The sequence below is a fragment of the Myxine glutinosa genome, chromosome 9 (assembly GCF_964187855.1).
Source record: "Myxine glutinosa chromosome 9, kmMyxGlut1.1, whole genome shotgun sequence".
Classification (NCBI taxonomy): Eukaryota; Metazoa; Chordata; class Myxini; order Myxiniformes; family Myxinidae; genus Myxine; species Myxine glutinosa.
This window is the reverse complement of record NC_136269.1, coordinates 66,654,196-66,681,585: the sequence shown is the minus strand read 5'-3', so window position 1 is coordinate 66,681,585 and position 27,390 is coordinate 66,654,196. Positions and strand designations below refer to the sequence as shown.

The following is a 27,390-nucleotide window of genomic DNA, read 5'->3' as shown; positions in this document are numbered from 1 at the left end:
GGAGATAATGGGGGCGGGGCGAGACAGATCACATGGACAGAGGCGCACAATGGAACAAAAGCACATGAGGAGAAAGGGAAATAAAAGGTTTTTTTTGTTTGTTTGTTTTTTGGGGAGGGGGGGGGGGGGGGGTTACAATGTCAGACAAAGAGTAGATGTTTGGGGGAGAAGGGACAATAAAAAAACCGAGCAAAACAGCGAAGGAAGGAACAACCTTCGACGGGGGAAGCCTGAGGCTGCAAGGCCACGCTCGAGACGCGGCAAACAAACGATTAATTTATGAAAGATAAACACCGAGAAACTTCCAAGGGGCACACTATAATTTCACACACCGAAAGATAAATACAGTTTCGACAAAATATAATTGTGAACAGACTTAACTTTGAAAACGTGGAGACCGTGTGGAGCTTCGAAAATCCCTGCCGTCGTCTCCAAGATCTCGTGAGATCTTCGTTCAAAGAAGTGGGGGAGAAGGGAGAAGGGGATAAGTTAAAAGGTAAATAAAAATGTCACTATATCATTGGGTTTGAGTATAATTGTCCAGTTTATTTTTAAAAAACATGTTTCAGCTTACCGGGCCTATGACCCTTGGTCTTTTTTTGTGGATATGCACCGATACCGGCAAAGTTATTTCTTTTATGGGCAATATGCTTGAAATACAAGTTGCTACTCCTGATCCTGAATCCATACATACCTCATATGTTCAGATCGGATCATCCAATCAAAAGTTATAACGGTTTCCATATTTCGCATAGGCCGGTGGGGGGTTGGGAACCCCCCACATCCCCAGAAGCCCCATTTTTGATCTGAGTGCTTGACACTCGAACCATAATTGTTCTATAGGCCCTTACCTTCAAATTGGTACTGATAACGAAACTTTTGCATCAATTTGAAATGAAAAGAAAAAATTACCCATGCACAGCCCCCCACTATTAACGGTATTTTGGGTATTTTGGGTATTTGGGGTCTTTTGCGTCTTCATGGTCTTAATTGGGTGTTTAGAGTTTTTGGGGTATTTTCAGTCTTTTGGGTTTTTATGAATCCTTGGGAAATTTTGGGTTTTCAAGGTATTTTGGCTGTTTGAGGTCCATTGTGTCTTTAGGGTCTTTTTGGTCTTTGGTGTCTTTAGGGTTCTTTGGGTCTTTTGGGTTTTCGGTGTCTTTTATGTCTTGAGGGTCCTTGGGGTCCTCTGGGTCTTTTGTGTCCTCTGGGTCATTTGGTTCCTCGGCGGCTTTTGGGTCTTCTGGGTCCTTGGGGGTCTTCTGGGTCCATTGGGGATTTTGGGTCGTTGGAGTCTTTTAGGTCTTTTAACCGGTGGACACACAGTGGTGTTCAAAGATTGCCCATTAAACCCCCCGCAATCAATCCCTCTTAAAGCGCTGCAACTAAGCCTTTAAAACCTACCCTTGTGAAGGGGGACAGACATCACACAAATACACAAACACACATTGTGTTTTATATGGTGATACGTATATATAAGAGTAACTTTCAGTTTTAGGAAAAGGACATACGAGAAGAATGTTGTTAATAATGCCATTTTAGTTTATTTTTATTGCAAAAATAACTATTTTCTTACTCTGAATTTCTCAAATGTGTGTTGTTGTGGCTGGCTTAATTCTGCAGGACTTTATGTATGTCTTTGATTCATTCTTCAAGGATGCAAAGTTCAAATCAGGAATGAGAAGATCATGTGCTGGTATAACAGGCTATCAAAAACACAAAAAACTCCAACTGAGGAAATGCTTAAAATAACACTCGGAGGAAATGTGGATTGTTGGAGCTTGTGTTTTCCTGCTTGTTTCCTCGGTTTCCTGCTATTGAAAGCTCTGGAAAGCCGTTATTCCTTTTTTGCGGAAGAATTTGTGTCAGTCATATGTGAAAAATCAACAAATCGCAAATAAAAGTCAGGACCATTCCTGCATTTCACTGCATCATATATCGGCAGAGACTTTGTTCCTATTTGAAAAGCATGACGTGAAAGTTTTCAATTCAACTCACCCTGGGCAGTCGGTTCCCAGGAACATTGGCATATCTGTGCTCTGCTGAAATAAATAATAGCAAACTATTCAGATCGTTCTTATTTCAGCAATGTCTAGTGGCTGCGTTTTTGCAGGAATTTGTTGATGTACTGCTATAATTAACCAGTGACTTTATGAAAGAAAAAAAGGAGACTTGCTGGAAGGACATTAAATTCAAATATAGCTGTTTGACTTTTTGCTTCTTGAAGTTCAACCTACAGAGTACAAAAACAGGTTTTTGTGATGGCCACAAAGGTATGATAATTAATTTCAGATTTCAAGTTGGAGCTTTATTTAGTAAGGCCAAAATGTGAACCAGGACACTAGCTACACACTTCTCATTTGGTTACATTATATAACTGGGCCTAATCTACGGGCACTGTAAATTTGGTGTGAAAAAAAAATAAAAACGATTTCTTTGTCAAAAATGTGTTTAACCTGTATGATGTGAGCATTTATTTTTTGCGGGTGAGTGGGGGTTGAGGGAGGGGGACGGGGTATTTATGGGAGAGGGTACGTGATGGACGGTGCAAAGAATGAAAATGACCCTGTGCAACAGCAATGAGTGGGCAAGCCTATAAATTTGCTTCAAAAGTAAAATAGTGAAACTGCTCTGTTGGCAATCTGGATTCCAATGTTGTAGGTGATATGACCTTGCTTTTGAGTATGAGTCGCAACATTCTTGGTTCCATTTTGAGGAGATGGAGTAAATTATGCGTCAGGATGGTTCAGGACAAAATGAATTGCAATCGTTTTTTAAGGTTAACACTACATGGACCAACTGAAAACTTGGGTTGTGGTGCTTGTGTTGCAGTGGTGGTGCTGTCAATTACAATGAAATTTGTCGGCATCTTATTGTTCATTTTTCACTAACTTGTATGTTTTCCTTGTTGTTTTTTCAGAGTCCTCACAAACGCTGCAATCAGTGACATTGACCTCAATGGATGGCCCATTGTCTCTGTCGCCAGTTGTCAAGGATCTGGAATTGAAGAAGCTTCGAGAGGAAATTGAAAGGTTGAAAACGTCACGGTCAGGTAGGCTTGAAGGATGTGAGCTTTTCTTCTTCAGTGGAGCTAGTCAACACATCCTTCACTTATTGTTACCACCACCAACACCACCACCACCAAAGGTGGGCAGAGGGTATGCTTGTCTGTCTGATTGTATGTGAACAGGACATCTCCAAGTGATGGGTGGATCTGGATGAAACTTGGTGGACAGCTTGGGTGTGTGACGATGACGAAATGATTAGATTTTGTTGAACATCTGGACCCGGTAATTTTTTAAAGTGATGCTCCGCCATTGAGAACCTTGGCCAGAAATGACATAAAGCATGATATTTCAAAAAATCGTGGACGGATTCGGACGAAACAAGATGGTTGAGTTGGTTAGGTGACAATACGAATCTGATTCAATTTTGATTCAGGACTGGATCCAGATCCTGCCTATCAGAGGGATAGAGAATGTAAACTGTTCAGCTTGATGGAGGTATGCGTTCCACTGAGTGCCGTTTTAGGTGCACTTGTGTTTACTGTGTTTGTTTTTATTAACCCATGCACTTAGTTCTCCCTGGAACCCTTGCCTCAATAGCAAAAGATCCTTTTTTTCCTTTTGCAACCTTGCTTTTCCCTTTTGCGATTTCCATGCTACTCGCTCCAATTTTTTAAATAGTAATGCTGCGCTTGTTGGACCATCTGTTGACAACATAATGCTGACTATGTACAGTGCATTCAAAAAGTATTCAGACCCCTTCACTTTTTTCACATTTTGTTATGTGAAACCAGGATGTGAACCAGGACACTAGTTACACACTTCTCCTTTGGTTACATTATATAACTGGGCCTAATTTAGTAAGGCCTTTATTTAGAATAATTTTGAATCGTTTAAATTCATTTTTTCCCTCTTCAAGCTACACTCAATACCCCATAATGACAAAGAGAAAACAGGATTTAAGGAAGTTTTGCAAATTTATTAAAAAGAAAATACTGAAATATCACATTGACATAAGTATTCATACCCTTTGCTATGACACTTGAAATTTAGCTCAGGTGCCTCCCATTTCTCTTGATCATCTTTGAGATGTTTCTACACCTTGATTGGAGTCTACCTGTGGTAAATTCAATTGATTGGACATGATTTGGAAAGGCACACACCTGTCTATATAAGGTCTCACAGCTGACAATGCATAGCAGAGCAAAAACTAAGCCATGAGGTCGAAGGAACTGCCTGCAGAGCTCAGAGACAGGATTGTGTCGAGGCACAGATCTGGGGAAGGCCACAAAAAAAATTTCTGCTCCTTTGAAGGTTCTCAAGAGCACAGTGGCTGCCATAATTCTTAAATGGAAGAAGTTTGGAACAACAAGGACTCTTCTTCGAGCTGGCCGCCCGGCCAAACTGTGTAATCGGGAGAGAAGGGCCTTGGTAATATATGTGACCAAGAACCCGATGGTCACTCTGGCTGAGCTCCAGAGATCCTGTGTGGAGGTGGGAGAAACTTCCAGAAGGACAACCATCACTGCAACAACACTCCACCGATCTGGGCTTTATGGCAGATTGGCCAGACGGAAGCCAAACGGTTCAATCTTGGTTTCATCAGACCACAGAATCTTGTTTCTCACAGTCTGAGAGTCCTTTAGGTGCTTTTTTGCAAACTCCAAGTGGGCTTTCATGTGTATTTCACTGAGGAGAGGCTTCCGTCTGGCCACTCTGTCATACAGCCCAGATCGGTGGAGTGTTGCAGTGATGGTTGTCCTTCTGGAAGTTTCTCCCATCTCCACACAGGATCTCTGGAGCTCAGCCAGAGTGGCCATCGGGTTCTTGGTCACCCCTCTTACCAAGGCCCCTTTCCCCCGATGGCTCAGTTTGGCCGGCGGCCAGCTCGAGGAAGAGTCCTGGTTGTTCCAAACTTCTTCCATTTAAGAATTATGGAGGCCACTGTGCTCTTGGGAACCTTCAATGCAGCAGAAATTTTTTTGTATGCTTCCCCAGATCTGTGCCTCGACACAATCCTGTCTCTGAGCTCTGCAGGCAGTTCTTTCGACATCATGGCTTGGTTTTTGCTCTGATATGCATTGTCAGCTGTGAGACTTTATATAGACAGGTGTGTGCCTTTCCAAATCATGTCCAATCAATTGAATTTGCCACAGGTGGACTCCAATCAAGGTGTAGAAACATCTCAAAGATGATCAAGAGAAATGGGAGGCACCTGAGCTAAATTTCAAGTGTCATAGCAAAGGGTATGAATACTTATGTCGGTGATATTTCAGTTTTTTCTTTTTAATAAATTTGCAAAACTTTCTAAAATCCTGTTTTCTCTTTGTCATTATGGGGTATTGAGTGTAGATTGATAAGGGAAAGAATGAATTTAAACGATTTCAGCATAAGGCTGCAACATAACAAAATGTGAAAAAAGTGAAGGGGTCTGAATACTTTCTGAATGTACATACATATACACATATACACATATACACACATACACACATATACACATACATGCACAGACATACATACACACTTATACACACAGACATACATGCATACACAGACATACATACACAGAATACACACACATACACAACCACCTTACTCAAATGAGACTTTTGACACATTTCTCTGAACTGGTTATTATCTAGATGTTCTATTAAAATGTTTTTAATTTACTGATTAATTTGATTGGTGCTGACACGATGATCTGACATAAAGTTGGCCATTTTACAATGAAGTGTTCCTTTTCACAGAACGTGTTGGCTGCAATAAACCTGGTGAAGAGTTGGCTGTGCTGAAGAGGGAAAGTGAGAAGGCGAATGTACAGACAAAGCAGTTGGAAAAGCAGCTTAAGATCGCCAAGCAGGAAAAGGACGATATGCACAGGGTGAGAACTCCAGTGACAATTCAATTCAACACGATGGACTCAGAAGACATTGAGTATAAGGAAACCTACATTTTTCTGCACACAAAAGCCATTTTGCAAAATATTTGCTTAACAACTACTATATTCAATCAAATTTACATTTCACCACGGATCTCAATTCCCAACTGTTTATTTTATGCAAAATATATTTTGTTAGCTTTACGCTGACAATATGTGCTTATGTTAAGCTGTCCACATGCCAAAGTGATTTGACCATGGGATTATACTGAAGTGATTCATCCATTTGAATCCCAGACAATTTGTCTCAGTTACTGCAATACTGCGCAAGAGTTGCCTTGTGTTTCCCTCACAATTGAGTGTATGTAACATCGAATGAGCCAAACAAATACATTGTTTCCTGCAATCGAGATTATTTTTTTGTATACACCAGTGTGACTCGGTGCGCTCCGCGCACCTCACCACACATCGTTTCAGAGGGATAGGTATGTATCTTTCACCATTTTGGTGTTTTTTGGGTCTTCCAGGTCATCAGGGTCATTTGGGTCTTCATGGTGTTTTGGGTCTTCAGGGCCATTTGAGTCTTCATGGTCTTTTGGACCCTCTGGGCCTTTAAGGGTATTTTGGGTGTTTGGGGGCTTTTGGGTCTTAAGGGTCTTTTGGTTCCTCTTGGTCTTTAAGGGTCTTTGGGGTATTTTGATTATTCGGGGGTATTTAAGGGTCTTTTGGGTCTAGACGGTCTTTAAGGGTATTTGGGGTCTTCAGGGTGTTTTTGGTCTTCAGGGTATTTGAGGGTCTTTGTGTTTTTTAGGGTGTTTTGGGTCTTCAGTGTGTTTTGGGTCTTCAGTGTGTTTTGGGTCTTCAGGGTGTTTTGGGTCTTCAGGGTGTTTTGGGTCTTCAGGGTGTTTTGTGTCTTCGGGTGTTTTGGGTCTTTGGGGTGTTTTGGGTCTTCAGGGTATTTGAGGGTCTTTGTGTTTTTTAGGGTGTTTTGGGTCTTCAGTGTGTTTTGGGTCTTCAGGGTGTTTTGGGTCTTCAGGGTGTTTTGTGTCTTCGGGTGTTTTGGGTCCTAGGGGTGTTTTGGGTCTTCGGGGTGTTTTGGGTCTTCAGGGTGTTTTGTGTCTTCGGGTGTTTTGGGTCCTAGGGGTGTTTTGGGTCCTCGGGGTGTTTTGGGTCCTCGGGGTGTTTTGGGTCCTCGGGGTGTTTTGGGTCCTCGGGGTGTTTTGGGTCCTCGGGGTGTTTTGGGTCCTCGGGGTGTTTTGGGTCCTCGGGGTGTTTTGGGTCCTCGGGGTGTTTTGGGTCCTCGGGGTGTTTTGGGTCCTCGGGGTGTTTTGGGTCCTCGGGGTGTTTTGGGTCCTCGGGGTGTTTTGGGTCCTCGGGGTGTTTTGGGTCCTCGGGGTGTTTTGGGTCCTCGGGGTGTTTTGGGTCCTCGGGGTGTTTTGGGTCCTCGGGGTGTTTTGGGTCCTCGGGGTGTTTTGGGTCCTCGGGGTGTTTTGGGTCCTCGGGGTGTTTTGGGTCCTCGGGGTGTTTTGGGTCCTCGGGGTGTTTTGGGTCCTCGGGGTGTTTTGGGTCCTCGGGGTGTTTTGGGTCCTCGGGGTGTTTTGGGTCCTCGGGGTGTTTTGGGTCCTCGGGGTGTTTTGGGTCCTCGGGGTGTTTTGGGTCCTCGGGGTGTTTTGGGTCCTCGGGGTGTTTTGGGTCCTCGGGGTGTTTTGGGTCCTCGGGGTGTTTTGGGTCCTCGGGGTGTTTTGGGTCCTCGGGGTGTTTTGGGTCCTCGGGGTGTTTTGGGTCCTCGGGGTGTTTTGGGTCCTCGGGGTGTTTTGGGTCCTCGGGGTGTTTTGGGTCCTCGGGGTGTTTTGGGTCCTCGGGGTGTTTTGGGTCCTCGGGGTGTTTTGGGTCCTCGGGGTGTTTTGGGTCCTCGGGGTGTTTTGGGTCCTCGGGGTGTTTTGGGTCCTCGGGGTGTTTTGGGTCCTCGGGGTGTTTTGGGTCCTCGGGGTGTTTTGGGTCCTCGGGGTGTTTTGGGTCCTCGGGGTGTTTTGGGTCCTCGGGGTGTTTTGGGTCCTCGGGGTGTTTTGGGTCCTCGGGGTGTTTTGGGTCCTCGGGGTGTTTTGGGTCCTCGGGGTGTTTTGGGTCCTCGGGGTGTTTTGGGTCCTCGGGGTGTTTTGGGTCCTCGGGGTGTTTTGGGTCCTCGGGGTGTTTTGGGTCCTCGGGGTGTTTTGGGTCCTCGGGGTGTTTTGGGTCCTCGGGGTGTTTTGGGTCCTCGGGGTGTTTTGGGTCCCCGGGGTGTTTTGGGTCCCCGGGGTGTTTTGGGTCCCCGGGGTGTTTTGGGTCCTCGGGGTGTTTTGGGTCCTCGGGGTGTTTTGGGTCCTCGGGGTGTTTTGGGTCCTCGGGGTGTTTTGGGTCCTCGGGGTGTTTTGGGTCCTCGGGGTGTTTTGGGTCCTCGGGGTGTTTTGGGTCCTCGGGGTGTTTTGGGTCCTCGGGGTGTTTTGGGTCCTCGGGGTGTTTTGGGTCCTCGGGGTGTTTTGGGTCCTCGGGGTGTTTTGGGTCCTCGGGGTGTTTTGGGTCCTCGGGGTGTTTTGGGTCCTCGGGGTGTTTCGGGTCCTCGGGGTGTTTCGGGTCCTCGGGGTGTTTCGGGTCCTCGGGGTGTTTCGGGTCCTCGGGGTGTTTCGGGTCCTCGGGGTGTTTCGGGTCCTCGGGGTGTTTCGGGTCCTCGGGGTGTTTCGGGTCCTCGGGGTGTTTCGGGTCCTCGGGGTGTTTCGGGTCCTCGGGGTGTTTCGGGTCCTCGGGGTGTTTCGGGTCCTCGGGGTGTTTCGGGTCCTCGGGGTGTTTCGGGTCCTCGGGGTGTTTCGGGTCCTCGGGGTGTTTCGGGTCCTCGGGGTGTTTCGGGTCCTCGGGGTGTTTCGGGTCCTCGGGGTGTTTCGGGTCCTCGGGGTGTTTCGGGTCCTCGGGGTGTTTCGGGTCCTCGGGGTGTTTCGGGTCCTCGGGGTGTTTCGGGTCCTCGGGGTCTGTCGGGTCCTCGGGGTCTTTTGGGTCCTCGGGGTCTTTTGGGTCCTCGGGGTCTTTTGGGTCCTCGGGGTCTTTTGGGTCCTCGGGGTCTTTTGGGTCCTCGGGGTCTTTTGGGTCCTCGGGGTCTTTTGGGTCCTCGGGGTCTTTTGGGTCCTCGGGGTCTTTTGGGTCCTCGGGGTCTTTTGGGTCCTCGGGGTCTTTTGGGTCCTCGGGGTCTTTTGGGTCCTCGGGGTCTTTTGGGTCCTCGGGGTCTTTTGGGTCCTCGGGGTCTTTTGGGTCCTCGGGGTCTTTTGGGTCCTCGGGGTCTTTTGGGTCCTCGGGGTCTTTTGGGTCCTCGGGGTCTTTTGGGTCCTCGGGGTCTTTTGGGTCCTCGGGGTCTTTTGGGTCCTCGGGGTCTTTTGGGTCCTCGGGGTCTTTTGGGTCCTCGGGGTCTTTTGGGTCCTCGGGGTCTTTTGGGTCCTCGGGGTCTTTTGGGTCCTCGGGGTCTTTTGGGTCCTCGGGGTCTTTTGGGTCCTCGGGGTCTTTTGGGTCCTCGGGGTCTTTGGGGTCCTCGGGGTCTTTGGGGTCCTCGGGGTCTTTGGGGTCCTCGGGGTCTTTGGGGTCCTCGGGGTCTTTGGGGTCCTCGGGGTCTTTTGGGTCCTCGGGGTCTTTTGGGTCCTCGGGGTCTTTTGGGTCCTCGGGGTCTTTGGGGTCTTGTGGGTTCTCGGGGTCTTTCGGGTCCTCGGGGTCTTTGGGGTCTTGTGGGTCCTCGGGGTCTTTCGGGTCCTCGGGGTCTTTCGGGTCCTCGGGGTCTTTCGGGTCCTCGGGGTCTTTCGGGTCCTCGGGGTCTTTCGGGTCCTCGGGGTCTTTCGGGTCCTCGGGGTCTTTCGGGTCCTCGGGGTCTTTCGGGTCCTCGGGGTCTTTCGGGTCCTCGGGGTCTTTCGGGTCCTCGGGGTCTTTCGGGTCCTCGGGGTCTTTCGGGTCCTCGGGGTCTTTCGGGTCCTCGGGGTCTTTCGGGTCCTCGGGGTCTTTCGGGTCCTCGGGGTCTTTCGGGTCCTCGGGGTCTTTCGGGTCCTCGGGGTCTTTCGGGTCCTCGGGGTCTTTCGGGTCCTCGGGGTCTTTCGGGTCCTCGGGGTCTTTCGGGTCCTCGGGGTCTTTCGGGTCCTCGGGGTCTTTCGGGTCCTCGGGGTCTTTCGGGTCCTCGGGGTCTTTCGGGTCCCCGGGGTCTTTCGGGTCCCCGGGGTCTTTCGGGTCCCCGGGGTCTTTCGGGTCCCCGGGGTCTTTCGGGTCCTCGGGGTCTTTCGGGTCCTCGGGGTCTTTCGGGTCCTCGGGGTCTTTTGGGTCCTCGGGGTCTTTTGGATCATCAGGGCCTTTGAGGGTATTTTGGGTCTTTGAGGGCTTTTGGGTCTTCGGGGTCTTTTGGGTGTTTTGGGTCTTCTGTGGCTTTAAGGGTCTTGGTGGTGTTAAGGGTCTTGGGGGATTTAAAGGGTTGTGAAAGGTCTGAGGTGTCTCAGCAGTCGAAGTGTAATTAAGAGTTCACGGACTGTGTTTTGGGAGTTGATTTTATTTGAAGTAGAAGACGTTTTTGTCGCATAAGAACATACATAACCATACACGTTTGCTCTGTTATAATAAGATAGTCTCGGCTCGTGGAAGAGTTAGTAGAACACTGAACGGATCAGGATGTAACAGAAAAACAGGACACAAGATACATGCATAGGGTGGACAAGATATACAAGATGATTGATCCCTGCCTTGAGACACTTCCCACAACAGCCTCGGAAGCTACACAAATCTACCATCGACTCTGCCTTAGCTGTTTCCTGCTCAGCGAGGCTGGTAGCGTATTCTAACCACAATAAGATAACACTTCTATTTATCATCAATTTTATTCTGAGGCTATAAAATGATCAAACAACTCCTGAAATTTGGATGCATTCCTTGGAGACTTGATGGCATTCCAAAATATCCAGCCTTTCCCCTCATGACCTTTGTCCTTGAGGTCATGATCTTCTTCCTCATCCTGGAATTGGTAATGCGACACACCATCTTCAATGTGGCCTTGGTATTGTATGGGTAGGGGCTTCAGGTTGCTCTCCTTTCGGTCAAACCCCAGCTGTGCCAAAATATCACTGGGAATTATTTGAGGTCGCCAACCAGCTTACTGTGGTTAAGAGATAAACAGTTGGTCTGGTTATATTAGTTCCCCCTCCCCCAACTACCAAAGTGGTGAAATCCAGTGACAGAGGAGCCTTCGTGGTCACGTCTTACTTTGGTCGACCCTTAACCTTAAAAAAATATAATAACCACCTTTAGAGGCCATTTTTCCCCGCAAAGTGGGGGTTGGCCTTTTTCGGGAACCGTGGTTGTTGTTGTTTTTTGGTCCCCTTTTTGAAGCAATGTTTTACGGCCGGATGCCCTTCCTGACGCCAACCCTTTTTGCCGCCTTTAACGACAAGCAGGGAATTACCAGTGAACTGGTACTCAATTAGCCGACCTCGGAAGGATGACAGGCTGAGTCAACCCCCCTGGCGTTAATTCAGCGATCGACCGGGATTCGAACCCAGGATCCCAGGATCCTAAGCCGGCACCCTAGCCGCTAGCCCAACACCAGGGCCCTAGCCCAACACCAGGTCGACCCTTAACCTTGCATCGCAAAAATCACAATGTACTCGTAAAATTGGAATTACAAGGACGAGGACTGCCTCGGTCAAACGTTGCTGTTTAACATCCCGCCAGCAACCCACTTGCCATTATTTCACCACCTACTTTCAATGATTCCCTTTTTATCTTAAGAGTTGCTGGCGAATCTTGTTCTTGCACCATATATTGAAAAATATGTGATAACACTGTACTTTGACTTGACTTGCTCTTCATAAACAACAGCCACAACAACACAGTTTACAGGGGGGTTGTTTTACTTGGGATACCAGCATCATGAACTGCATGGGATGTTCAAAAAGTTATATGAACGAGGTGTGTGTGTGTGTGTGTGTGTGTGTGTGTGTGTGTGTGTGTGTGTGTGTGTGTGTGTGTGTGTGTGTGTGTGTGTGTGTGTCCGTGTGTGTCCGTGTGTGTCCGTGTGTGTCCGTGTGTGTGTGTGTCCGTGTGTCCAATCTTTATTTATATTAATACTGAATAGTATGTATGTATATATGTATATATATATATATATATATGAATGAATGAATAAAAAACATGTGATGTAGTTGTCTTTAAACATGTGATGTTTGATTTACATCTTGCTTAAGTTAGCCTCATCCATATTTACCCTACTCAGGAGCTGAACGAAGCTCACGAGCGACTCAAATCTCAGACCAAGGAGCTGAAGGAATCTCACAATCAGCGCAAGGCAGCCATGCAGGACTTTACAGAGATCAGTGAGCGGTTATCTGAACTCCGCTCCCAGAAACAGAAGCTTGTGCGTCAGATGCGTGACAAAGATGAAGAATCGGAGCTGGTTGGGCAGAAGATGGAGAGTTTGAAGCAGGATCAGCGCAAGCTGGAGAAGGCAAGAAAAGAGGTAATTTGTTTGATCGTTTCCAAGTTTACAATTAATTTTAAAAAAGTATTTTTTATTTTATTTAAAATGATGTATGGGATGGTATGCTAAAAAGTATTTAAACAAGGTATGTATGGTCCCAATAAATTGTCATGTGAAACCATCCACACATCTTTGTGTGGTTATCCTGAGGAAAGCCGATGACGTCGTGCACACACACCTACACAACAACAACAGGCATTTAAAAGGCCATTTTCCCTGCAAGAGCGGGGGTTAGCCTTGCGGTCCCCATGACAATCTTCTCCATTTTGCCCTATTTCCTGCATCTCCCCTTGTTAACCCCCTTGCCCGCATTTCTTCTTCGACCATCTTTAGCCAAGTCTTTCTCGGTCTTCCCCGTCCTCGACTTCCTTCTACATTCATTTCCATCACTCTTCTCAACCAGTCACTTTCATCCTTCCTCAACAGATGACCAAACGATCTCAACCTGTTTCTCTTCACAGCATCCATCACAGGCTCTATTCCCATCATCTTTCGCAAATCATCATTTGTCCTCCTCGCTTGGGATCCGAGGATCCTGAGTTCGAATCCTGGTCGATTGTTGAATTCACGCCAGGGGTGTTGACTCAGCCTGTCATCCTTCCGAGGTCGGCAAATTGAGTACCAGCTTGCTGGGATGAATGATCACGGTGTGTACGCTGATTTAGAATATCCCTGCGCATCGTAAGAGGCGACCAAGGGTTGGCGTCAGGAAGGGCACCCGGCTATAAAAACATTGCCTCAAACAGGGAACCATGAGCTCATGGGGCCTGCAAGGCTAACCCCCGCTCTAGCGGGGACAATGGCCTTAAAACGATCATTCATTCATTCATTCTCTCAACGATACTCCACACATTCACCGAACCATTCCCATTTCCACCCTTTCCAGCCTTAGTTGCTGCTCTACGTTCATTACCCATGTCTCGCTCCCATAAATCATAACACTTCTCACACATGCAGCATACACCTTTCCCTTCAGCTTCAATGACACTCCCCTCCTCGTCAGCACGCCACTCAGTTCCCGAAACGTCTTCCATGCACATCTCACTCCAGCAACCGTTGCCGAGTCTGATCCACCTTCTCCATTCAGCATGTCTCCTAGGTAACAAAATGTTTTCACACCTTCCAGCTTCACGCCGTCTCCAAGATCCAACTCAACATTTCCTCCATCTGCAGCTCCCTCTGTGCACACCTTACACTTGAATGTAGCTGCCACACTGGTTAATGACCCTCTCAAACCACTACATTTTTGATGAACCCACTCAGCTCACATTGTACATTGAATGGAATTCACTCCGACACCCTTCCTGCACACAGCACACGGCCACTTCCCAGTTCTTTCCACCTCACCACATGCTTTACCACTTGCCATCACCTTCGTTTTTCCGATATTCACCTTCAGACTTTTCGTCTCCAAACATTCCTTCCACTTGTTCATATTCTCCTTCAGTCCATCCATACTTTCTGCAATCAACACCAGATCATCTGCACACAACAACTCCCACGGTAAACCATCCTTTACATTCCGAGCCAGCACCTCCATCACAGCTACAAATAGTAGTGGACTTAGTACCGACCCCTGATGCACTCCCACCTTCACCTCAAACTCACCACTGTTCCCGTCCTTCGTCCTTACAGCTGTGCGCGCTCTTTTGTGCATTGCCATCACTACTCTGATCAACCATTCCTCCACTCCGAACTTCCTCAATGCCCATGTCACTACTTCATGTGGAACCCAATCGAATGCTTTCTCCAGATCAACAAACCCAAGAAACAACTTATTCCACTTCTCCATGTACTTCTCCTGCAACTGCCTCACAATAAAAAGCGTGTCTGTCGTTCCTCTTCCTGGCATAAATCCAAACTGCATTTCGTCAATCTTCACTTTCTGCCTAATCCTCCTCTCCAACACCCTTTCGAATACCTTAATTCCATGCTCTAATAACTTTATCGCTCGATACGAGCCACAGTCCAGAGGGTCACCTTTCCCCTTGTGTAGAGGGACGAGGGCACTCGGTTCCCAATCCACTGGAATGTGGCCTTCTTTCACCACCAGATTGCAGATCTCTGTCATTCTCTTCACACCCCAATTTCCTGCTGCCTTCAACATATCTCCCACAACTCCCGTCGGCCCTCCCGCTTTTCTACTCTTCCTTGCTTTTATTGCTTATCCGGTGTGTACCCTGATTTAGAATAGGTACACCGTATCCCTGCATGTCATAAGAGGCGACTAAGAGGGTTGGCGTCAGGAAGGGCATCCGGCCATAAAAACATTGCCTTGAAAAGAGAACCATGACAATTACAACAACAATGGGCAGGGTACAGCCCGAAGTGGAGATCGGTTTCTGAGGTTTGGGACATGCAACGTCGGGACAATGACAGGGAGATCAGGAGAAGTGGTGGAAGTATTTATCAGAAGAAGAGTGGACATATGTTGTGTGCAAGAGACGAGATGGAAGGGAAGTGGTGTGAGAATGGTGAAGGGTAGGCAGGGACAGAAATACAAATTTGTGTGGCAAGGGTGCCCAGAAGGCGTGAATGGTGTTGGTGTCCTGTTTTCTGAGGAGTTTCTCGACTGTGGTGAGTGTGACTCGAGTGAGTGAAAGGTTGATGATGGTGAAAATGATGATTGGAAAGCTCTTGGTGAACGTCATCTCGGGATATGCTCCGCAGGTCGGTCGGAGCGATGAAGAGAAGGACAAGTTCTGGTGTGCGATAGAGAAGGTGATGGAAAACCGTGAAAGTTGAGGAAGTTGTGGTAGGAGGAGACCTAAATGGATATGTGGGAAGGAGTATGGACGGTTTTGAGGGAGTTTATGGAGGTTACGGATATGGTGTGAGAAATGGAGAAGGTGAAAGGATTTTGGAGTTTGCTGATTGAGCTGATTTGTGGATTTGTAATCAACTTCCTTCTCAGTTATCTTCTCTGCCGTTCCGAAAACTGGGTTACTCTCGATGTTGCCATCCCATTCATTATTCTACAACAGCATTTCCCTATATCTTTTCCATCTTCCTTTAATTCCATCTGGGTCCACAACGATTTGTCCCACTTCATCCTTCAAGCAACTCGCCCCCATGACATCACACCTCTCTTTCGCTATCTGCTTTGCAATCCTGAAAACCGCTCTCTTACCCTCTTCCGAATCCAAGCATTCTCCGAACATTTTACGACATGCCTCCTGCGCCTTTGCTACCTCTTTCTTTGCAGCCTTCTTGGCTGCCTTAGAACTTTCATGCTCTGCTTTTTCTGCTCCCGTACCCTTCGCCTTCTGCCACTCCTTGAACTTCTTCCTCTTCTCGTCAATCCTCTTTCCAACTTCATCATCCCACTACCATGTTTCCGAGTGCCTCGGTGGTCCTTTTGTCCATCCACATACCTCACCAACGGCTCCCAACAGACTATCGTTCATTGACATCCAACCACTTTCAAGCTCAACCACATCATCGTCGACCCTACTCAGCCTCTCTTTTAATGCCTCCCTCACTGTCACCTCTTTCAACCTCCACACCTTCATTCTCGGTTGGTAATTCACCCGCCGAACTCTCCTTGCACCTTTCACCCATGTCGCAGACAACCAAGTGGTGCTGTGAAACAGCCTCCTCCCCCGGGATCACCTTTGTGTCCCGGAGGTGCCCCCTATCTCGCCTACGCACCATCAGGTAGTCAACGGTTGTCGTCGACCCACCTGACGTGTATGTAATAAGCTTATTATCCTCTTTCTGGAACTAAGTATTACAAATCAACAAATCAGCTCCATCAGCAAACTCCAAAACCCCCAAAACCCCCATATCCGTAACCCCCATGAACTCCCTCAAAACGGTCCATACTCCTTCCCACATGTCCATTTAGGTCTCCTACCACAACAACCTCCTCATCTTTCACGTTTTCCATTAGCTTCTCTATCGCACACCAGAACTTGTCCTTCTCTTCATCGCTCCGACCAACCTGCGGAGCATATCCCGAGATGACGTTCACCAAGAGCTTTCCAATCATCATTTTCACCATCATCAACCTTTCACTCGCTCTCGTCACACTCACCACACTGTCTACAAACTCCTCAGAAAACAGGACACCAACACCATTCACGCCTTCTGGGCACCCTTGCCACACAAACTTGTATTTCTGTCCCTGCCTACCCTTCACCATTCTCACACCACTTCCCTTCCATCTTGTCTCCTGCACACAACATATGTCCACTCTTCTTCTGACCAATACTTCCACCACTTCTCCTGATCTCCCTGTCATTGTCCCTACATTCCATGTCCCAAACCTCAGAAACCGATCTCCACGTCGGGCATCAGACTTATCGTCGTCATAAATGGAGTGATTTCCACCCTTGCTTCGTTCTGGTTCCCCACCTTGAGTTTTGACGAGAGGGAGTGGGGTTCCCCACGGGGTACTTCGGGCTGTACCCTGCCCATATGTGACATTGAGTGACAAGTGACACAAATTGAGTGACAACCACTCAATATTTTGATAGCAGTTCATTCTTAGCTTTTTGTATACACTTCTTTAACCGGTGACGTTGGGAGGAATTGAAATTAAAAACATGGGGCCGTTTTACCATCAAGCTAGTGGAATGTATAAAATCAGGTAGCTCCGGAAAAAAGATTCCTATAACAACATTCCTTTTTCGGAATGTGCCCTTAAGAAACCTTTTTATCTCAGAGGGAGGGATTGGAGGGGTTCCTTCTTCCTTAAGGCCGCCACATTCACTAACAGTCATCTATATCAGATGGCTCAGATGATGTGTCATACTGGTTTTCATCATTTACTTCCTCACCGTCATCACATCCCTCCACATTATCAGATGGGGCATAGTCCATAGAGGGAGGGGATGGGGAGGCAGAGAAATGAGCCATCTTCAGGGGAGGGGGAGGTACAATTTTTTGCGGTTCAACCATATCAGTTTCTAGGTCAGTAGACAAGGGCGAGAATTCATCCACATCTATGTCCTCCAATACAGAGAAACGATTTTCTGTGACGAGGGACAAATCTGGGGCAGGGGGGAGGGGCTGTCGGTTTTCAGTTGTGGGGTTTTTAAAGAGATGACCGTTTTCATCTGTTGTTTGCAAATATCTTTTTCCTTTTGGGCAGACTAATTGAAACTCGTCCTGGTTAGTGGGGAGAGATTGCAGGGGATTGGGGGGAGAGAGGACGTAATCATCGGGGGAGGATGTGCATCGGCTACCTCGGAGAGAGAGATAGGATCAGTTGTAGCAGGAAACAAGCTGTGATTTAACGATGTCGCCTGGGGGTGAGGTGTATTATTGACAAGAGATGGCTGCAATTAATTCCTGCAGTAGAGGGGGGGGGGGGGGGGTTTCAAGGGGAGGGGAGGCGGGGATGCTTGGATCGGTGGTAGGAAGGCTTGGGTCGGTGGTAGAAGGACTTGGATCAGTGATAGGAACGTTTGCGTCGGTGGTGGGAAGGCTTGGGTCGGTGGTGGGAGGGCTTGGGTCGGTGGTGGGAAGGCTTGGGTCGGTGGTGGAAAGGCTTGGGTCGGTGGTGGGAAGGCTTGGGTCGGTGGTGGGAGGGCTTGGGTCGGTGGTGGGAAGGCTTGGGTCGGTGGTGGAAAGGCTTGGGTCGGTGGTGGGAAGGCTTGGGTCGGTGGTGGGAAGGCTTGGGTCGGTGGCGGGAACGCTTGGGTCGGTGGCGGGAAGGCTTGGGTCTGTGGCGGGAAGGCTTGGGTCGGTGGCGGGAAGGCTTGGGTCGGTGGCGGGAAGGCTTGGGTCGGTGGCGGGAAGGCTTGGGTCGGTGGCGGGAAGGCTTGGGTCGGTGGCGGGAAGGCTTGGTTCGGTGGCGGGAAGGCTTGGTTCGGTGGCGGGAAGGCTTGGTTCGGTGGCGGGAAGGCTTGGGTCGGTGGCGGGAAGGCTTGGGTCTGTGGCGGGAAGGCTTGGGTCGGTGGCGGGAAGGCTTGGGTCGGTGGCGGGAAGGCTTGGGTCGGTGGCGGGAAGGCTTGGGTCGGTGGCGGGAAGGCTTGGTTCGGTGGCGGGAAGGCTTGGTTCGGTGGCGGGAAGGCTTGGTTCGGTGGCGGGAAGGCTTGGTTCGGTGGCGTGAAGGCTTGGTTCGGTGGCGGGAAGGCTTGGTTCGGTGGCGGGAAGGCTTGGTTCGGTGGCGGGAAGGCTTGGTTCGGTGGCGGGAAGGCTTGGTTCGGTGGCGGGAAGGCTTGGTTCGGTGGCGGGAAGGCTTGGTTCGGTGGCGGGAAGGCTTGGTTCGGTGGCGGGAAGGCTTGGTTCGGTGGCGGAAGGCTTGGTTCGGTGGCGGGAAGGCTTGGTTCGGTGGCGGGAAGGCTTGGTTCGGTGGCGGGAAGGCTTGGTTCGGTGGCGGGAAGGCTTGGTTCGGTGGCGGGAAGGCTTGGTTCGGTGGCGGGAAGGCTTGGTTCGGTGGCGGGAAGGCTTGGTTCGGTGGCGGGAAGGCTTGGTTCGGTGGCGGGAAGGCTTGGTTCGGTGGCGGGAAGGCTTGGTTCGGTGGCGGGAAGGCTTGGTTCGGTGGCGGGAAGGCTTGGTTCGGTGGCGGGAAGGCTTGGTTCGGTGGCGGGAAGGCTTGGTTCGGTGGCGGGAAGGCTTGGTTCGGTGGCGGGAAGGCTTGGTTCGGTGGCGTGAAGGCTTGGTTCGGTGGCGGGAAGGCTTGGTTCGGTGGCGGGAAGGCTTGGTTCGGTGGCGGGAAGGCTTGGTTCGGTGGCGGGAAGGCTTGGTTCGGTGGCGGGAAGGCTTGGTTCGGTGGCGGGAAGGCTTGGTTCGGTGGCGGGAAGGCTTGGTTCGGTGGCGGGAAGGCTTGGTTCGGTGGCGGAAGGCTTGGTTCGGTGGCGGGAAGGCTTGGTTCGGTGGCGGGAAGGCTTGGTTCGGTGGCGGGAAGGCTTGGTTCGGTGGCGGGAAGGCTTGGTTCGGTGGCGGGAAGGCTTGGTTCGGTGGCGGGAAGGCTTGGTTCGGTGGCGGGAAGGCTTGGTTCGGTGGCGGGAAGGCTTGGTTCGGTGGCGGGAAGGCTTGGTTCGGTGGCGGGAAGGCTTGGTTCGGTGGCGGGAAGGCTTGGTTCGGTGGCGGGAAGGCTTGGTTCGGTGGCGGGAAGGCTTGGTTCGGTGGCGGGAAGGCTTGGTTCGGTGGCGGGAAGGCTTGGTTCGGTGGCGGGAAGGCTTGGTTCGGTGGCGTGAAGGCTTGGTTCGGTGGCGGGAAGGCTTGGTTCGGTGGCGGGAAGGCTTGGTTCGGTGGCGGGAAGGCTTGGTTCGGTGGCGGGAAGGCTTGGTTCGGTGGCGGGAAGGCTTGGTTCGGTGGCGGGAAGGCTTGGTTCGGTGGCGGGAAGGCTTGGTTCGGTGGCGGGAAGGCTTGGTTCGGTGGCGGGAAGGCTTGGTTCGGTGGCGGGAAGGCTTGGTTCGGTGGCGGGAAGGCTTGGTTCGGTGGCGGGAAGGCTTGGTTCGGTGGCGGGAAGGCTTGGTTCGGTGGCGGGAAGGCTTGGTTCGGTGGCGGGAAGGCTTGGGTCGGTGGCGGGAAGGGTTTGGATCGGTGGCGGGAAGGTGGGGGGCTTGCTTATTCATGGTTCGGAGGGAAGGTTGTACTTGTGGAGAGTTCTCTTTTCGGGGACAGTCATTAGTCCAGTAGAGATTCTGCAACTGGACCTGACGGCATCAGCCCACGTGTCCTAAAATCCTGTTCTTCCGCTCTTTCACTCCCTCTCTCTGTTCTCTTCACCCTCTCTTTTGCTCAAGGTCAACTGCCATCTGCTTGGAAATCAGCCAACATCACCGCTTTGCACAAAAAAGGTGCAAAAACAGATCCTAGCAACTACAGACCAATCAGCCTTCTCCCAATTATCAGCAAAGTCATGGAATCCATCATTGCTTCGGATATGAAATCTTTCCTCTTCTCCAATGGCTTGATCTCTGATCATCAATTTGGTTTCAGACCAGGGCACTCTACTCTGGACATGCTGCTTCTGCTGTCTCAACAATGGATGGAAGTCCTCAATGCCAAACAGGAAATTAGAGCCGTCTCCCTCGACATATCACGTGCCTTTGATACGGTCTGGCATCCCGCTCTGCTCACCAAACTCTCCTCCTTTGGTATCCATGGAAATCTCCACGCATGGCTGGCGGACTTCCTCTCTCGTCGTAGTCGACGTGTGGCCCTGAATGGGTTTCTCTCATCTCTTCTTCCTGTTCAGGCTGGAGTTCCCCAAGGCAGTGTTCTGGGCCCTGTGCTTTTTCTGGTCTTCATCAATGATCTCTCTGACTCTCTTGAAAATCCTCTCTATCTCTTTGCTGACGACTCCACTCTCTGCCGCTCCATTCCTCATCCCTCAGATCGGCAGTCTGCAGCCTCCTCACTCTCTGCAGACCTGGACAAAATCACAGATTGGGCAAACAAGTGGAACATGTCTTTCAATCCTGACAAATCTCACACTCTTACGATGTCTCTCCGAAAAGACCGACTGGACAACTCTCCCATCTACTTTCTGAATAATCCTCTCCAAGAAGTTCTGTCACTCAAGCTTTTGGGTCTCACTATCTGCAATCTGCATCCTCCGTCATGCGAAGTCCTTCCTTGGCACACCTGAGCTCCTCACCACATAGAAGGCTTTCATCCGCAGCTCAATGGAATACTGCTCTCCCCTCTGGGCTGGTGCTCCTGCCTCACACATAGCTCGTCTTCACGCTGTTGAAACCAAAGCGTTCAGAATCATTGGAATCTCCCGCGATGACGCTATCTCCGAGGGCCTTTCACTTACTCACCGCAGGCAGGTTGGTGGTCTTTCCGTCTTCTCCCGACTCCTCTCCGGCCTTGCTCCCCCAGCTCTCTCTGGGCTCTGTCCCCCAAATATTCCTGCAGGTCGCACAAGATCTGCCTGCAACCCTCTTATGGTTAAACTGCCAAAATCAAGACTCTGCTCACCTTCACTCCTTCATTCCTCTTTTCTCCCGCCTCTGGAACAAACTCCCTCACTCTCTTCAATCCCACTCCTCCCTCCAGGTCTTTAAAACGGCTGTTCACCACCATCTCTTATCTTCCCCAATCCAAAACCTTGATCTTTTCTACCCCTGCTAATTTCACCCCAAAGCCACTTTTTTGAGGTGACTTTTGTCTTCTCTCCTGGAAGTCCTTGGTGTCCTTGCGTTTTATACCTATCCTGCCTCCCCCCAGGCCCTCTCCCTCGCACACATCTCCCGATGTCCCTGCTCTCAAATGTTGTGTTTGTGTGCTTCCTCCCCTTCTCTCCCCATCTTGTCGACCGCTGCCCTTTTTATATACTTTGTTTGCTTGTTTGTTTGCTTGATAAATGTTAGCTCTTTCACGAGCCTCGACTCTGTATCCAAAAAAAATTATATATATTGATTCCATGACCTTGCTGATTATTGGGAGCAAGTTGATTTGTCTGTAGTTGCAAGGATCTGTTGTTTTCACACAAAAGCCTTAAAAAGCACTAAAAATACATCCTGGCGAGGGTTTGCAATCTCTGATCGCTCTTTCTTGTTTTTTATTCTCATAAGGTGAAGCAAGTGAAATTTGAGGGAGTGAGTAAACAGTAAATATGAAGAGTTAGAGTGGACAGAACGAAGGAAAGTGCAGGCAGCAGGCTGTGTGGAGTTGTATCACTTAAATATCTAATATGTGAGTAGCTATATACAGACCTGTGGGGTTTGCAGTCTGTGCAGTAATGGACATCTTTAACATTTTACAATGATTCAACAATTGTAAATAACAGATGGCTACTTTATTCAATCAGCAGAATTTTGCTTATGGTTGTGCAAAACACACATCTTCTACTTACTTGAACACAGAAGGGCAAATGCGTGACTTGTATCTGCGAGTTCACCTTAAAATATTGGTGTGCCATGAAAAATTTATCAACATTGTCAAATTTCAGCAACAGATCACCTGGATGCTTTATCGGTAAAACCACAGGAGCTCTTCCAAAATTCTGTCGAGTTTGAGTGATGAGAAAGTACATCATGATCACATTTTAGGGTGGTCATGTTAAGTTGCAATTCGACAGGGTAACATTATTTCAGAGCAATACAATTTTGTCTCAAAATATAACAAGAAAGTTATAGATTATTGTTTTTCCACTAACAATGAAAGGACTGCTTTAATTGCCTCATTTACTTAAATAATAGGAAAAGCATTCTGCTGTTTCTTTTTGGGACTGCAGGTGGAGTCAAAAGTCGAAGATTTTCAAGCTGAGGCTTCCAAAGAGCGGAAACTACATGAACGCAGTGATCAATATTGCCGCCAAATGGAAGAGGAACTTGAATGTCTGAAGGTATATTTTGCTGTGGTCGAGGGAATGTGGTCTTCTCGTCTTCTTTTTGACCTTGACATTAAGTCGATTACATATACTTTGCTTTTGCCAAATGTTACGTGCTCCTCCCCAAACCCTGGTCACGGTGTACCTCCGAGCCCCGAAAGAAGTCACGGCAGAAAGATGTGCTATTATGTGTGCCAATGACCAATGGTGAAACCACACCAATCAGTTGTTACAAAAAAACCAAGTATTGTTATTTATATCACACAATAATAACAACTAGCACAAAAACAATAAAACCTCAATTGCACAACAAACACCATATAATTCCTATGATGGTACCACCAGTTTCTTCACTCAATAACTCACGGTACTCCACATGAGCGAAATGTAACACCCCCAAAGTCACTGTCACGACACCAGGCCAAAGTCGATTCACGCTCCAGTGATCACAAGAAGAAGGTCGCACTGAGACCTGAACCCAGGACGGCCGACAGTCGACGCTGCCGAAGAGCCACTTGGTGAGGTGTCGGGGCGACGTCGGTCAGGCAAAAGTTCCCCCAAAAGGCGATTGGGAATTCACACCTTCAGTTCACCAGATAATGACGCTGACATGAACGATCAGCAGCTCCCAAGCGGAGAACCGTGAATTCCCAATCGAAATCCACGACACACACGAGAAAACCAGGCTAACGGCTGGCGCGAGGTGCAATGGCTGGTGCGAGGTGAAATGGCGGACGGGCCCGTAATGGAAGCATACCTGCTCTCCAACAATGATTCACTTTTGGAACCAACAGCAAAACCCGTCACGCAGGTTTATATGCCACAGTAATATCGACACTGTCACAGCAATCCCTTTCCCGGGGAAACCAATATTCGCTCGTGACCAACGTCCACCAGCGTCCGCTCGACACCTCAAAGCAGATCGGCCTTTCTGTCCCGATCTCACTTGATCCGCTTCTTCTTCCTCCTCTTCCGGTTTCTCCCGATCCATTTCGTTTTTTCTTTTGAAACACTAATTTTTACCTTTGAAAACAGTTATCTCCATTTCACACTCAAACTGTAACAATAATAGTATATGAAACTTAAAAATGCTTCCAGTGGATGAAAACCACAAAGATGGAAGTGACAAATCTGTAACACAAGCAAGAAAATTAATCTGCATCACATGAAGGTGTGTGAATAAGTGTCATTGTATTATACATTTAAACTCTCAATATAACTTTTGCTGATGAATTAGCTATGATATATACAGGTAGTGGACAAAAAAGGGAAACACTTGGGAAAATGAGGGACACCCAGCAACGGCTTCCACGCAGGTGTGGCCCATGTGTTAATTAAGCAAATAACATCCCAGCATTCTTCAGGTCATGTATAAAAATGCTGCACAGGCCTGGTTGCCTCTAATTATGGTGAGCAAGGCTGCAAGGGGAGACCCCCCCCCCCCCCCCCAACAGCCCTACCCACAGAGCACGTCTGGTCGCCCAATGGTTTGATGAGTATGACAGCATGCCACTGATGTTATCCATATGTCATGGCCTTCTCAGTCAACAGATCTGAACCCAATCGAACATTTATGGGATATTCTGAAATGACACCTGAGACCGTGTTTCCACCTCCATCAAACAAGTATGAGTTAATTGACTTTCTCATGGAAGAATGGTGCCACATCCATCCTGCAGAATTCCAGACGTTTGTGGACTTCAGGCCACGGCACATAAAGACCGTATTGACCGCATGGCCCAACGCCCTATTCATTAACTTTACATTTGTGTTTCCATTTTTTGTCCACTACCCGTATATGTACAGTTCCTTCAGAAAGTATTAACACCCCTTCACTTTTTCACATTTGTTGTGTTCCAGCTTGAATTTAAAATGGATTAAATTGAGATATTTTTGGTCACTGACGTTCACATAATAGCCCATAATGTCAACGTGGAATTTTCTTTTTAGATATTTGTGACAAAATAATTAAAAGTGAAATACAGAAATATATAATTTACAAAAGTATTCAACCCCCAGAGTCAATACTTTGTAGAAGCACCTTTGGCAGTGATTACAGCTTCGAGTCTTCTTGGGTATGTCTGTATCAGCTTTGCACATCTGGATTTGGGGAGTTTCTCCCATTCTTCATTGCAGAATTGCAGAAGCTCTGTCAAGTTGAATGGGGAGCATTAGTGAACGGCAATCTTCAAGTCTTTCCACAGATTCTCAATGGGATTAAAGTCTGGGCTTTGGCTGGGCCACTCAAGGACTTTCACATTATTGTTCTGTAGCCATTCCAGTGTTGCTTTGGCTGCATGCTTGGGGTCATTGTCCTGTTGGAACGTAAATCTTCGCTGCAGTCCAAGGTCTTTTGCAGTTTGACGCAGGTTCTCAAGGATTTGCCTTTATTTGACTCAATTAATGTTCCCTCCATCATTACAAATCTCCCAGTCCCTGCCACTGAAAAACGTCCTCATAGCATGATGCTGCAACTACCGAGCTTCGCGATGGTGTTAGATGGTGTTAGATGGGTGGTGTGATATGCCCGGTTTCTGCCAGATGTAGCACTTTGCATTCAGGCCAAAGAGTTCAGTCTTCGTCTCATCAGACCACAGAATGTTTTGCCTCATGCTCCGAGTCTTTCACGTACCTTGCTGCAAACTCCAGGCGTGCTGTCATGTGCCTTTTTCTCAGGAATGGCTTCCTTCTGTCCACTCTCCCATAAAGCCTTTGATTTGTGAAGCGCTGCAGAAACTGTTGTCCTTCTGGGCAGGTTCTCCCATCCCAGCCAAGGGACTCTGTAGTTCTGTCAGAGTGGTCATTGGGTTCTTGGTCACTTCCGCGATCAAGGTCCTTCTTGTTTGGTTGCTCAGTTTGGCTTGACGGCCAGTTCTGGGAAGAGATTTGGTTGTTCCATATGCTTTCCATTTCTTAATGATGGAGCTAACTGTGCTCTTGGGAACTTTCAACACTCTTGAAATTGTTTTATACACTTCCCCAGATCTATGCTGCTTCACAATTCTATCCTGGAGTTCTACGGACAGTTCCTTGGACTTCATGGTATAGTTTCTGCTCTGACATGCACTGTCAACTGTGGGACCTTAATGTAGAAACTTTTGTTTCTTTCCCAATCATGTCCAATCAATTGGACTGTCCACAGGTGGACTCCGATGAGTTAGAGAGACTTCTTCAGGATGAGCAAAGGAAATTTTATGCACGTGAGCTCAATTTGAGTGTCATAGCAAAGTGGTTTAATACTGCTTGACTTGAGACATTTCAGCTTTTTCATTTTTAATTATTTTGAAAAAATTTCGAAAAAAAAGAAACGTTCTGACATTACGGGGTGTTATGTGTAGATCAGTGACAAAAAAATATATATCAATTTAATCCATTTTAGATGCAGGCTGTTATTGAACAAAATGTGAAAAAGTTAAGGGGCGTGAATACTGTATATACGAGGGGCAGTCAATATGTAACCTTAAAATATTTTTCACAACTTGTTTATTGCATTTATGTGTGTAACAACTTATTTTTTAACATGATCTCCATTGCGTTCAATGCATTTTTACCAGTGCTTTACTAAGGCCTGGATTCCTTTAGAAAAATGTATTTTGGCTCCTTGTGTAGCCATTCGTGCACCGCCTCTTGGACCTCTTTGTCGGATCGGAAAGTGGTTCCACCAAGCGCCTCTAAGTGGGCCAAAGATGTGGTAATCCGAAGGGGCGAGGTCTGGCGAGTAGGGTGGATGAGGAAGACACTCAAAATGCAGGTCCTCGATTGTTGCAGCCGTAAGCACGGGCAGTATGGCGCCAAGCATTATCATGCTGCAGCAAAACACCGGTATTGAGTAGTCCACGACGTTTTCATCTGATTTCTGGTTTCAGATGATTTTTAAGGAGGTCGCAGTGTGATGCACTGGTGACTGTGGTCCCTCTGGGCATGTAATGCTCTACAAGTGGGCCTTGGCTATCCCAGAAGAGCGTCAGCATCACTTTTCCAGTGGACGGCTGTGTGTGGCATTTTTTGGGCTTCGGTGAAGCTTAATGGTGCCACTCTTTGCTTGCCTTCTTCGTTTCTGGTTGAAAGTAGTGGACCCAGCTTTCATCCCCAGTCACTACGCGCTGTAAGAAAGCATCACTTTCTGTTTTGTAATGTCGCAGAAGTTCTTCACATGCGTCCACTCACTGTTCTTTCATTTCAGGTGTGAATTTTCCAGGCACCCACTTTGCAGACACTTTGCGGAACCCCAGCACGTTGTAAATGAAATGGTGTGCTGAACCATGGCTAATGTTCAATTTGGAGACCACTTCATCCAGCGTGATGCGACGGTTTTCCCTTAGCACGCACTCAATTCCTGCAACCATTTCTGGTGTTGGCTGTGTGAGGCCGGCCCGAGTGAGTAGCGTCTGCCACACTGGACACTCCACTTTTAAACTTCCTGTCCCAGTCGTAACCAAATTATAGCTTTATGGTAAAGCACATCAACTCTATGTTTGCAGAAAACAAAATGAAGCCATCAAATAAAAGAACACCTTCCCGACAGTTAAACATGGAGGAGGTTCAGTGATGTTTTGGGGTTGCTGTGCTACGTCTGGCACCTTTAATGTGTGCATGGCATCTTGAATGTGTTCATGGCATCATGAAATCAGGAGATTACCAAGGCATTTTGGAGTGCAATGTTCAACCCAGTGTCAGAAATCTGGGTCTCCGTTGAAGGTCATGGGTCTTGCAGCAGGACAATGACCCCAAACACACTTCAAAAAGC

The 27,390-nt window shown here is 48.4% G+C and overlaps 1 protein-coding gene across 2 annotated transcripts in view; it reads left to right on the top strand.

Moving 5' to 3' along the window:
• The window catches only part of LOC137435358 (serine/threonine-protein kinase MRCK alpha), a 318,221-nt gene that overhangs the window by 145,093 nt on the left and 145,738 nt on the right, over positions 1 to 27,390 (top strand). For both annotated transcript variants that reach the window (XM_068129069.2, XM_068129068.2), the window contains exons 11-14: positions 2,921 to 3,052; positions 5,753 to 5,886; positions 12,143 to 12,385; positions 22,548 to 22,658. In XM_068129069.2, the coding sequence (XP_067985170.1) occupies positions 2,921 to 3,052; positions 5,753 to 5,886; positions 12,143 to 12,385; positions 22,548 to 22,658 (620 nt within the window). The remainder of the gene's footprint in view (positions 1 to 2,920; positions 3,053 to 5,752; positions 5,887 to 12,142; positions 12,386 to 22,547; positions 22,659 to 27,390) is intronic.